The 12,774-nt window shown below is 41.0% G+C and overlaps 1 protein-coding gene across 1 annotated transcript in view; it reads right to left on the reverse strand.

Moving 5' to 3' along the window:
- Nucleotides 1-421: 421 nt before the first annotated feature.
- Nucleotides 422-12,774, reverse strand: part of TMEM116 (transmembrane protein 116) — a 99,129-nt gene continuing 86,776 nt past the window's right edge. Inside the window, exons 8-11 of the mRNA XM_075854774.1 lie at nucleotides 10,101-10,236; nucleotides 8,117-8,258; nucleotides 6,893-6,960; nucleotides 422-790 (exon numbers count right to left, since the gene is read on the reverse strand). Of these exons, the coding sequence (XP_075710889.1) occupies nucleotides 602-790; nucleotides 6,893-6,960; nucleotides 8,117-8,258; nucleotides 10,101-10,236 (535 nt within the window). The 3' untranslated portion in view covers nucleotides 422-601. The remainder of the gene's footprint in view (nucleotides 791-6,892; nucleotides 6,961-8,116; nucleotides 8,259-10,100; nucleotides 10,237-12,774) is intronic.

Consider the following 12,774-nt stretch of genomic DNA (forward strand, 5'->3'; position numbering starts at 1 on the left):
GGTTAAAAAACTTTCTATATGCTGTTTTGAATACTTTGAGGGGTCTAGTTTTTAAAATGGGGTGTTTTATGGGGGTTTCTAATACATAGGCCCCTCAAATCCACTTCAGAACTGAACTGGCACCTTCAAAAAAAGGCTTTTGAAATTTTCTTAAGAATATGAGAAATTGCTGTTTATGTTCTAAACCTTGTAACGTCCAAGAAAAATAAAATAATGTTCAAAAAACGATGCCAATCTAAAGTAGACATATGGGAAATGTGAACTAGTAACTATTTTGGGTGGTATAACCGTCTGTTTTTCAAGCAGATGCATTTAAATTCTGAAAAATGCTATTTTTTGTAAATTTTCTCTAAATTTTGCAATTTTTCACAAATAAAGACTGAATATATCGACCAAATTTTACCACGAACATGAAGCCCAAAGTGTCACGAGAAAACAATCTCAGAATCGCTTGGATAGGTTTAAGCATTCCGACGTTATTACCACATAAAGTGAAATATGTCAGATTTGAAAAATGGGCTCTGAGCCTTAAGGCCCAAACTAGGCTGCGTCCTTAAGGGGTTAAGAGTCCTTTACCATCCATGGTTTCTTGTGGTGGTCATCAAAATGCAGAAACAGAGCGTGGTCCGTCAGACGTCTGCATGCTGGCATAAAGATTTTTCTGAGAGCGTAGAAGGGGAGTCTGGGTATCCACATCGCGGCAGCCCTTTTGTTTTAGGCAATGAATCATTTGCTGTGTCCATCCATATGCCAAGCTATTAAAGAATCCTTGTGATACTGCAGTAAATGCCTGAAATGACAGAAGTTTTGGTCATTTAATTTTAATATCAATGTGAGAAAAATAAATTAACAAATGGTTTAGTGTGAGAATAGAGAATAAAAGAAGCAATCCTGCAGACAAATACCAAGTATCTAGTAATCAAATTCCAAGTAATAAAATCTACTGTTTAAAAGACTTATATATAAGATATTTTTAATTTAAGAGCTCACTAACATTCAGATATATTTACGGTAGCTAATATGGGTTAGGGTATGTTCACACGCACTAATTACGGACGTAATTCGACCGTTTTTGCCCCGAATTACGTCCGAAAATAGCGCCTTAATAGCGTTGACAAACATCTGCCCATTGAAAGCAATGGGCAGACGTTTGTCTGTTCACACGAGGCGTAATTTACGCGCCGATGGCAAATGACGGCGCGTAAATAGACGCCCGCGTCAAAGAAGTGACCTGTCACTTCTTTGGCCGTAATTAGAGCCGTTATTCATTGACTCCAATGAATAGCAGCGCTAATTACGGCCGTAATCAACGCGGCGTTCAAGCGCCTGCACATGCCGTTACGGCTGAAATTATGAGGATGTTTTCAGGCTGAAACATCCACGTAATTTCAGCCGTTACGGACGCCCTCGTGTGAACATACCCTAATAGTGAAGACAGTCCTAGAACTAAAGATTCATTCCTTTAATTAGATAGGTTAGACTGTTCACATGTGCATCATGGCTTTCATTCCTTAATGGAAGCCACGACGGAGTGCCGGATTCATTGTACATTGTATACCAACGGAGCTCATCGGTCCGCATTGACTTACAATGGGATCTGTCAAGATTCTGACATTTTGACAGCATGCTTAAAGATGCATGCTGCACTATACTTGCCATAAAATGTGAAGGAACTGCTAACAGAGGCTCTGGTGGCAGTGTGAACAAAGTCTGAAGGCCCTTTTACACAGGCCAATTATCAGGCAAACAAGCATTCATGTGAACGCTCATTCCCGATCATCGGCTGATTGTATCATTTATACTGCAAGAAATATTATCATTGCAGGCAGCACATCTCCCTGTGTAAACAGGGAGACGTGCTGCCAACATGATAGAAATGTATGAAGACTAGTGATAGTAGTAAGGATTACTCGTCCTCCCTGTGAAAGGAGCAAATGAGTGTCGATCAACGAGCTGTCTCGTTGATCGGCACTCGTTTACAATAAGACCCATAATATGTTAAATGGGTGGGACAATCAGATGGCTCCTGTTAACAAGCCATATTCGCCCTCATGACTTCTAGTGATAGGATGTTTTGTGTGTTTCACAGCATTCATCATCCACTCTTGCCAATATTGTGCACAAAATGGCCATAAGTATTGTTATGCTACCCAATGCAGACTAGTCTAAAGGTTTGGCAGAGATCAATGCTGCTATTTAAGTCAGAGGAGGAGTCCTGGTCACCTAGAACGCCACAATGGAATAACCCGCTTTTAACGCAGCTAAGAAGACTCCCTAACCCTAGTGAGTGGGCGACCCTTGGGTTATTGACCTTGGAGGATGTGGTGGTGAAGGACAAGATTGCCACTTTCACACAGCTTGGATCCAAACATCAGATTCCGACTCATCTCAGGTTCCGCTATTTTCAGCTTAGAAATGCTCTTTGCTCGCAATTTGCAGTATATAATGTCAGACTATGTAATCCCGGTGGATGATTGGGTGACACAGGAGACGTTGGCTTAACCATTGTCCACACTTTATCGGCAGTTGCTTAATGTATCTTCCAATAAACTTGACAAAGTCTTGAACCGATGGTCTCAGACTCTTCCCTCTGTAACTGTGGATGATCATAAAGAAATGCTATCTACTCTGACAGGTCCCTTAATATCTACAAGAGACCGACCTATTCAAGTGAAATTTTTCCACCAAATTTATTACACTCCTTCCAAATTATTTAGAATAAGAAGTATACCTACTCCTGTTTGCCCGTTTTGCCAGGGAGCATAGGGCTCCTTCCTGCATATGTTCTGGGAATGTCCAATTATTATAATTTCTGGGCTGAAGTACCTGAATTTGTTGTGCTGGAAACTAGGTCTCCCTCGTATTCTTGACCCTAGAAATTGTCTCCTATTGCTGGTGGAAGAAACCATTCCTACTGTGGCTGTTAGATCTCTCATGACACTACTATTATTCTATGCTAAAAAAAAACTATACTCCTGCACTTGAAACATCCTAAGGTTCCTACGTTATCCTCATAGATTGCGTTGGTTAACTCAACCCTCCCATGTTTTAAACTCACATATGAAGCTCGTGGATGTCCTGACAAATTGATGAAAATATGGTACTCTTGGGTGGCCAACTCTTATACTCGCTCTTAACTTGATATTGTCCATTATATCTGGATGTGGACTCTGCTGCCATCTCTTTGTGTCCCCCACTTCTCCACAGCTCTTCTCCTTTCGCGGGTACTCTCTTGTATATTTTTTTGCTGATAAAGAAAGGCTGTTTTTTAAGTTTTGTTTTCTAATACCTATGCATATTGATGTGTCAAAACAATATTTGTATGTTTCAATTGATAATTGACCTTATACATTGGTACTATTGTATTGTCTCCTCTATGTATTATGCAGGCTTCTCTGCCTTTGTACTTGTTACCGCTGTTTGTTATGAGGTGTTAATAAAATGACCTTTAAAAAAATGTATCCATACGCCAAAGTCGGGTAGGGGAAGTATGGAACGGGCTCACCGATACCAGTGTCGGCTGTATGTTACAGCCAACACTTCAGAGTAACGAGTGGGATCGCGCCCGAGCATGAACCCGCTCGTTTAACTTGTTAAATGCCGGTTAATAGTGACCGCAGCATTTAAATCGTTAGAAAGAGCGGGGCGACCCCCTCTAACAGCTCATCCCGCCCCCCGCAATGCAATTGCGGGGTGGCGACGGTTGCTATGGCTGTCTGGAGGCCTAATGACGGCCTCCAGGTCCGCTATCTTTGTGCTCCTATTAAGCTCTGCCTCCAGCAGGGCTTAATTAAAGCCTGTCAGAATCACGATAAACTGCAATACATTAGTATTGCAGTATATAGTGCAAGCGATCTAACGATAGCTGGTTGAAGTCCCCTAGGGGGACTAATAAAAAAAGTAAAAACGTGTAAAATAAAGGGGTTTTTTTTAATGTAAAAAAAAAATGAAATATTAAAAGTTAAAAAAAAAAAAAAAACTTTCCCATTTTCCCCCTAGAGCATAGTCAAAAATAAAAAAAATAAACATAATTGGTATCGCCGCATCCATATAAGTCTGAACTATTACAATATATCATTATTTAACCCGCACAGTGAACGCCGTAAAAAAAATTGTAAACGCCAGAATCGCTATTTTTTGGTCACCTAATCTCCCACAAAAAAATGAAATAAAAAGTGATCAAAACGTCACATGTACCCCAGCTTAAACTACAGCTTATCCCACAAAAAATAAGCCCTCATACCACTTAATCGACAGAAAAATAAAAAAAGTTATGGCTCTCAGAATTTTGCGACACAAAATAAATTTTATTTTTTACACTTAGGTTTTTACCTGTAAAAGTAATAAAATATAGAAAAAACTATATATATTTGGTATCGCCGTAATCGTATTGACCCACAGAGTAAAGTTAACATGTTGTTTTAATTGCTCAGTGAATTTTGTAAAAACGAAGCGCAAAAAACTATGGAGGAATTGCTGTTTTTTTCATTTTCTACCCCGCAAATAATTTTTTTCCAGTTTCCTGGTACATCATATGACACAATAAATGGTGCTACGAAAAACTACAACTTGTCCCGCAAAAATCAAGTCCTCATAGGACTATATTGATGGAAAAATAAAAAACTTATGGCTTTTGGAAGGTAGGGAGGAAAAAACGAAAATGAAAATCTGAAAAATGGCTGCGGCAGGAAGGGATTAACATGTTTGCCCATTTGAACCTAAACATCATCACCTCAAGCCTCCTGTTTTATAGAACATGGTAATGTAATGTCAAGTAGGTGAAACAATAAGATGATCATACTTCTAACTCAATATTGAAACTAAGTTCTACATTTCCAGGTCAGGAGTTTTGGACCAGCAGGACTGGCTGTAATCAAAACTGTAGTGTTCTTCAATTGGTTGTCCAGTATCTAAAAAAACTGATGTCTTTTATTCGCTTAGAATGTATTTTCCATCTCCTTAACCCCACAATGTACTAAGTCTTGAGTCATAAGTGTCAATGTTACAGAAGAACAGTTTTAAGTAGAATCTTCTGTACCAAACATATCATTTTGCTTAGGTAAATGTTTAAAAATATTCTATTTTTGGAAAACCACCAGAAAATTACGGAAAAAAACCTGGGCAAAATCCAAGTGGATATAGCTGCAGCAGCCTGTGTAAACAACAATGTTGTCCTCAAAACCAGTTTGAAGTAAACTGATGGTAATTACCTCAATGGAGGAAGATTGTTCTCAAAAGGTTTTTGTTTTCTATTTTCCGACTTAACCCCTTAATGACCGAGCCATTTTGCACGTTAATGACCAAGGATTATTTTTTGTTTTTTCACGGTCGCATTCCAAGAGTCGTAACTTTTTTTTTATTCCGTCGACATCGCCGTATAAGGGCTTGTTTTTTGCGGGACGAGTTGTATTTTGTAATTGCACCATTTTTAGATTCTTACAATATATTGATTAACTTTTATTAACTTTATTTTAGGAGAGAATTGAAAATAAGCAGCTATTCCAGCATTAATTTTTACATTATAAATTTACGCCGTTTACTATGCAGCGTAAATAACATGTTAACTTTATTCTATGGGTCGGCACGATTACGGGGATACCAAATATGTAAAGGTTTTATATGTTTTCCTACGTTTGCACAATAAAAACTCTTTTAGAAAAAAATTACTTGTTTTTGCATCGCCGCGTTCCAAGAGCCGTGATTTTTTTATTTTTCCGTCGATGTGGCCGTATGTGGGCTTTATTTTTGCGGGCCAATGTGTAGTTTTCATTAGTACTATTTTGGGGTACATAGGACTTATAGATTAACTTTTATTTTATTTTTTATGGGGGGAATGGGAGAAAAGAGAGAATTTTGCCATTGTTTTTTGCGTTTTTTTTTACGCCGTTCATCCGGCGGTTTAATTAATGTGTTCATTTTATTGGTCAAGTTGTTACGTTCGCGGGAATACCATATATGTGTATGTGGTATTTGTTTTGACACTTTTACTGAATAAAACCACTTTTTGGGCAAAAAAAGTAGTTTTATTTGATTTTGACTGTAATTATTATTATTTTTTTTCAACAAACTTTATTTAACTGATTGACATTTTTTTTTTAAGTCCCACCAGGGGACTTCACTATGCGATGTGCCGATCGCATATATAATGCTTTGGTATACTTAGTATACCAAAGCATTATTGCCTGTCAGTGTAAAACTCAGAGGCAACCTGTTAGGTCATGCCTACGGCATCGCCTAACAGGCAGTTGAGGAAGACAGACCTGGGGGTCTTTGTTAGACCCCCAGCTGTCATGGAAACCCGACGGCGACTCGCGATTTGTTTGCGGGGGCGCCGATCGGGTGACAGAGGGAGCTCCCTCCCTCTGTCAAACACATTAGATGCCGCTGTCACTATTGACAGCGGCATTTAATGGGTTAAACTGCCGGAATCGGAGCGCGCTTCGATTCCGGCAGTCGCAGCAGGAGCCAGGCTGTGTATAACAGCCGTGCTCCTGACGCTGATCGCGTGGGTACAGTGTCAGTACCCACGCCATCACAGGACAGATATATCCGTCCTCCTGCGCGAACTAGCAGCTGCTGAGGACGGATATATCAGTCCTTCGGCGTTAAGGAGTTAAGGAATAACTTCCCAATCTTTCACTCACATGGCCGTATGAGGCCGTGAGGAATACTTTGTACCAAAAACTAGGATTGAATTGGTAAACAAAAAACTAATTGAAGTGGATCTGTCACTATAAGGTTCTTTTCATTCGCAGAAATTTCTTCCGTCTTTGAACAATCTATATCTGAATGAGGTTTATTCTGCAGCATGTATACGTGATTTGTACAATGAAGCTTTATTTGCTGAAAAATTAAATACCATTTAAGTTAAAGGTCATTCTTATTAACTCACCTGGATATAGCACCATACTTGGTAGCAATTGTTTATCCCCTTCACGCTAACAAGGGCCAGTGTAACAACTGTAATAATATAAACACATTCAGAACTATTACATCTTAAGTATTGCCGTCCATGCATACATTCAATTACCAAATATGAATAATACGTATTAGAATAGAACATTTCTATCACAAGTTAATTCTAACATTTCACAATAGGATTCCCTGCGGAATTATTTTTCTGCTCAATATAACCAGATGTGAATATCTAAAAGTAATATATGTTATAGACATATTGGTTAACCTTTCACTTTAGAATTTCTCACAGTTGTGTCGGAGGCTCCGTTAGGGTCTTCCATCACAGACTCCATTGTGAGCTATTATGTCCGTCAAAATAAAGGAAACCACGATGAAGATCCGACGGAACCCATTAAATTCAAGAAGTTCCGTCGGGTGCCTTTGGTCCGGTCATGCAACAGATCCCTAGCTCCCAGTATTCTCTTTGTTCTGGTTTTATGACAGAGCAGAACAACGAAACCCGAACGCAGATGTGAACGAGCCCTAAGCATTGTTCTATTATTTGGGCAAAATTAACTCAATGGTTGGTTTAGATCTTGTAAGTACCAAAACCAGCAAGAGGGAACTACTTGCTCTAAAAGTAACTACTTGCTCTAAAAGTAACAGCTGAAGCTTTAAGCCAGAATTGTGCTACTCGTACTTATGTCACCCCCAAACCCCAAATGTTTTAGGTTCCTGCATTTGAGTATTTTCTGTTATTAGGAATTCTGATGTTACTGTAAGAAGTGACATGGTGTTTTGTTGCTTATTATACCCTATAATGTACAAGTAAATATGTAGAGGTTCTTGTAGTGTATTCTAGAATTCTCAAATAAAATACAGAAATACAAAAAAAAGTTAATTTTACTAAGTAAGATATGGTAACAAACACACACAAAAACTTATGACTTAGAAGGAATTCCTGCTAGCACTAGAGTGTAAGATATATTCTAGAAGATCCACCTCACTGCTCCATTGTCCTGTTTAAGTCATATGTTTACAAGAAGATCCATTAAAATTATCTAATATTTCCCTATAATTAATAAGTCCAGTACTGCAACGGTTGTGGGTCAAAACAATGATCCTGTCAAAATCAAAATAAGACTAAAATGGTGTCTGCTGCCAGAAGAAAAGAAAACCCAAATATACTGAATGCAGGACTTGTCTATGTCAAACTAACCTGGTAAGCAGCAGATGAGAAAGATGGAGGGAAACAGAAGCAAGCTATGTTTTGTAACAGTGATGACAACCAAATGGTCTTGTAGAGATCTTGAGTCTTTTTGATTCTTTCGGAATAATCTGTAGGTGCAACCCAATATAACCTGGAAATAGATAAAATATACATGTTCTCGGCATGATTTAATTAAGGGTCACAATAGTTAAAGTATTTTTTTGATTGCCAAGATGACTTATCCAAAACATTACATTTTAGACATTAAGGTTAACTACTTGCCGTTTTACTACTGTGGAATAAAGTAAATGTTAAAACAACTGATGTGCTTCAAACATCTTAGGATATGGTATGTATCTAAAGCATAAACTATTTAGATTTCTGCAGAACAATTGAGCTGTTACAATTGTCTTTGAACACCTGCTCTATACACTGAGACTATCGGTTGCAGTCATATACATTTACTCCTAGTGTTAGAAGATTGCTATTATTGCAATCTTTCAATTCCAAAGCCCTTAGAGATTACTTATTTGATTTGATTTACAGCAGACACAAGTTTTCCCATAAATACCATATTACCCTATAGTTTATCTGATACTGTTTAAATCGGCCCTCCAGTGTCAGGAGAAAGTTATAAATGTGATGGGGTATATGGAGTAATATTACCTAATGCCCTTCAGATGTGCCCCTATGGCGCAGATCCACTGTTTTAGGGTCCCCTCTGTGTTGTCTCAAAATGGCCAATGGTCTAAGACACTCACTCTGTTCACGGATTGGACTGAACTGCTCACGTGAGCAGTTCTGGCCAATCCGACAACCATGGGAGTGTCTCAGATTCTTAGTCTAAGAAGCATTGCAGCCATTTTTGGACAGGCCAGAAGGGAAACCCTAAAATGGCAGATTCACAGCAGAGGGGCACAACTAGGGGGCACCAGGTAACATGACTCCATATACACCATCATATTTAAAATGATGTCCCATGACCGGAGGGTTGCTTTAAGGTCAAAGTTGTTTTTATTGTAGAACCTTCACAGAGAAGCATGTCAGGCATTAAAGGCTATGAACACCTTTGAGGGCTTTTTTTTCCCCGATAAATAAATCAGTCAGTGTGACTAGCATACATTTGTAATTCGTTTTTATTTAAAAAAATCATTCGCTATTCACTGAATCAGTCAGTCCCGCGGACCTGACAGGTTCAGTGACGGCGGGTTACGGAGGATCCACCTGTAAACTATCACATCTAAGTTCATAAGACACGCAGGAATCGCCGACACTGAACCCGTCAGGTCCGTAGGAGTGACAGGTTCAGTGTAAAGTGAACGATACAGCTGTTCTGTATAGAGAATACAGAACAGCTGTATCTCCAAAAGTAAAACCAAAATAAAAACTAAATAAGAAGTTACACTAAACACACTGACTGATCTATTTATTGAAAAAAAGAAAAAAAAAAGAGCAGCCCTCAAAGGTGTACATAGCCTTTCAATTAGAAACGCAGGGGATACATTTACCATATTTAATGGGCGCAACTAAGGGTATGAAAACCACCTTATTGTTTATATGGTACCTGACCCTGCCTTTGTAATTCCTCAAAATCTCCCACAATTCCTTTTGAACTAATAAAAATAATAAGTTCACATATATCTAAACAGGCATAGTCTGAATTTTTTGGTTGCCCGGGATCAAGATTCTGCAAGGAGACCGCAGATGATCATACAGGCAACGCCGGCTCTCAACAAGCCTCTTTTTTTTTTTCCACTTCTTTCTGCTCTCTTCGCTTCTTTCCTTTCCTTTCATTAGTCACTTCATATATTGTACCAACAAGGGTGTAAGTATGGTGAATGGCTATTTAATATTCAGCATCATCCTATGACTACCAGAAGTGGTCTTTGATCATTTACAAAGATCAGAAAAAACATGAGAATTCTTTATATAAGTCTCCAAGTGGATGCAAAAGAGGAAATAGGGCGTTGAATGTCATGTTGTATTTACTTACCAAAATGCCTATGGTTGAAAGGCAAAATGTTATCATAAAGACAATGGTGCTGTACAAGCGCAAGGCTGCGCAGCCACCAGGGCTATATAACTGGAGGTCTGTTGTAATCTGGGATCCAATGTTCAGCACCAAACAGCTGTGAGAAACATGAAGAAGTCAGTAAAGGACAGAGTCTGTTGTTTATGTGCAGAACAGCTGCATCCACTGTTTATGTGTGGGGAAATTCATTATACAGATGCATAGATACATCTTCTGGCTGGGTTCACACAAGGCATTTACATTATGGTTTGGAATGAGGCCAAAAGGGCAGTACGGTAAAACAACACAGTGACCAATCAGTATGTATATATATATATATATATATATATATATATATATATATATATATATATACACTTCTAAACATTTTTTTTTCCTATGAGAACAGTTAGGGTATGTGCACACGCTTACTAAAAAATGTCTGAAAATACAGAGCTGTTTTCAGACATTTTTAAAGCAAACTCGCGTTTTTTTACTGCCGTTTTTGGAGCTGTTTTTCTATAGAGTTAATGAAAAACAGCTCTAAAAACGTCTCAAGAAGTGACAGGCACTTCTTTTTCTCGGCCGTTTCTTTACGCGGCCGTTTTTCAAAACGGCCGCATAAAAAAATGGCCCGTCGGAACAGAACGCCGTTTTTCCCGTTGAAATCAATGGCCAGATGTAATGGCCGGAAGGAGGTGAAGGGAAAGTGAGCCCTAATCTACCCACCGCCCTGTCCCTGCCTACTTGCAACGACTCGCCCTAGGCGACGAGGTACAACTGGGCGGCGGTCCCTACGCTGTCTAAGTGCACAGGAAAACAAACAGGGAACATGCAAGGGAAGGGGCAGTAGCCACGGAACGCCACGAGGAAACGGAGCGGCGAACGGACAGTCAGGACCAGGACGAAGAGAGTACACCCAAGCGGGCAAGGAGACAGAAGCAAGCCAGGGGCAAAGCAAAGCAGGTCAAGCAGAACTGCAGCAAGGCAGAAGCACGGCAGAAGCAGGCTGGAGCAAGCAGCAGTGGGGCCAGGAATCCAAAAGAATTACAAGCACTGAGGGAGAGAACAGGGCAGGTAATAAAGGACAGGGGGCGGAGCTAACTCCGACAGACCAGGCCGCGATAGGCTCTCCCACTCCTGAGCCTGCCACCCTGGTTGGTGGGAGATGGTGTCAGTCGAACAGGTCTGGCCTCAGGTGTGGATTGATTAATCCCAGGAGTATACCTAGATGAAGTACCTGGCAGATCCCTAACAGTACTCCCCCTTTTATGAGGGGCCACCGGACCCTTACTAAGGGGACCCGGTTTAGTGGGGAAGAGAAGGTGGAACCTCCTGATCAATACCCCAGCGTGAACATCACGGGCAGGTACCCAAGTCCTCTCCTCCGGCCCGTATCCTCTCCAATGGACCAGGTACTGGAGGGAGCCCTGGACCATCCTACTGTCCATAATCTTGGCCACCTCGAATTCCACCCCCTCAGGGGTGAGAACGGGAACAGGAGGTATCCTCGAGGGGGACCAGGACGGGGAGCAGCGTTTAAGGAGGGAGGCATGGAAGACGTCATGTATGCGAAATGATGGGGGGAGCTCCAGACGGAAGGATACAGGGTTGAGGACTTCAATGATCTTATAAGGTCCAATAAATCGGGGAGCAAACTTCCTGGACGGGACCTTAAGGCGTAAGTTCCTGGACGACAACCAGACCAAATCCCCGACGACAAACCGGGGGTTAGCAGAACGTCTACTATCCGCCTGAATCTTTTGTGCGCTCTGGGACGCCTCTAGGTTCTTCTGAACCTGGGCCCAGACGGTGCACAGTTCCCGATGAACATCCTCTACCTCAGGATTATTGGAACAACCAGGGGAGACGGAGGAGAATCTTGGGTTAAACCCGAAATTACAGAAAAACGGGGAGACCCCTGACGAGTTACTGACCCGGTTATTCAAGGAAAATTCAGCAAGGGGAAGGAATGAGACCCAATCGAATTGACAGTCAGAGATGAAACACCTTAAATATTGTTCCAGGGATTGGTTGGTCCTTTCCGTTTGGCCATTAGTTTCGGGATGGAAGGCGGAGGAGAAGGACAGATCAATCTCCAACTTTTTACAAAAAGCTCTCCAAAATAAGGAAACAAATTGTACCCCTCTGTCAGAAACGATATTGACTGGGGCCCCATGGAGACGCAGGATGTGTTTCACAAACAAAGAAGCTAACGTCTTGGCGTTAGGTAGCTTCTTAAGGGGCACAAAGTGGCACATCTTGCTGAAGCGGTCGACTACCACCCACACCACCGACTTGCCCTGAGATGGAGGCAAATCGGTGATAAAATCCATGGAGATATGGGTCCAAGGTCTCTGGGGAATGGGCAAGGAACGTAGTAGGCCCGCAGGTCGGGGACCTAGGGGTTTTGGACCTAGCGCAAACCTCACAAGCGGCGACGTAAGCCCTAACGTCTTTAGGCAACCCAGGCCACCAATAGTTTCTGGTAATGAGGTGTTTGGTGCCCAAGATGCCAGGATGACCAGATAGAGCGGAGTCATGGTTTTTCCTGAGTACCCTCAGCCGGTATTGCAGGGGAACAAACAGTTTGTCCCCAGGGACGTTCCCGGGAGCTGCACCCTGATCAGCCGCGATATCAGAAGCTAAATCAGAA

This window comes from Rhinoderma darwinii, chromosome 1 (genome assembly GCF_050947455.1).
Source record: "Rhinoderma darwinii isolate aRhiDar2 chromosome 1, aRhiDar2.hap1, whole genome shotgun sequence".
NCBI classification, from domain to species: domain Eukaryota; kingdom Metazoa; phylum Chordata; class Amphibia; order Anura; family Rhinodermatidae; genus Rhinoderma; species Rhinoderma darwinii.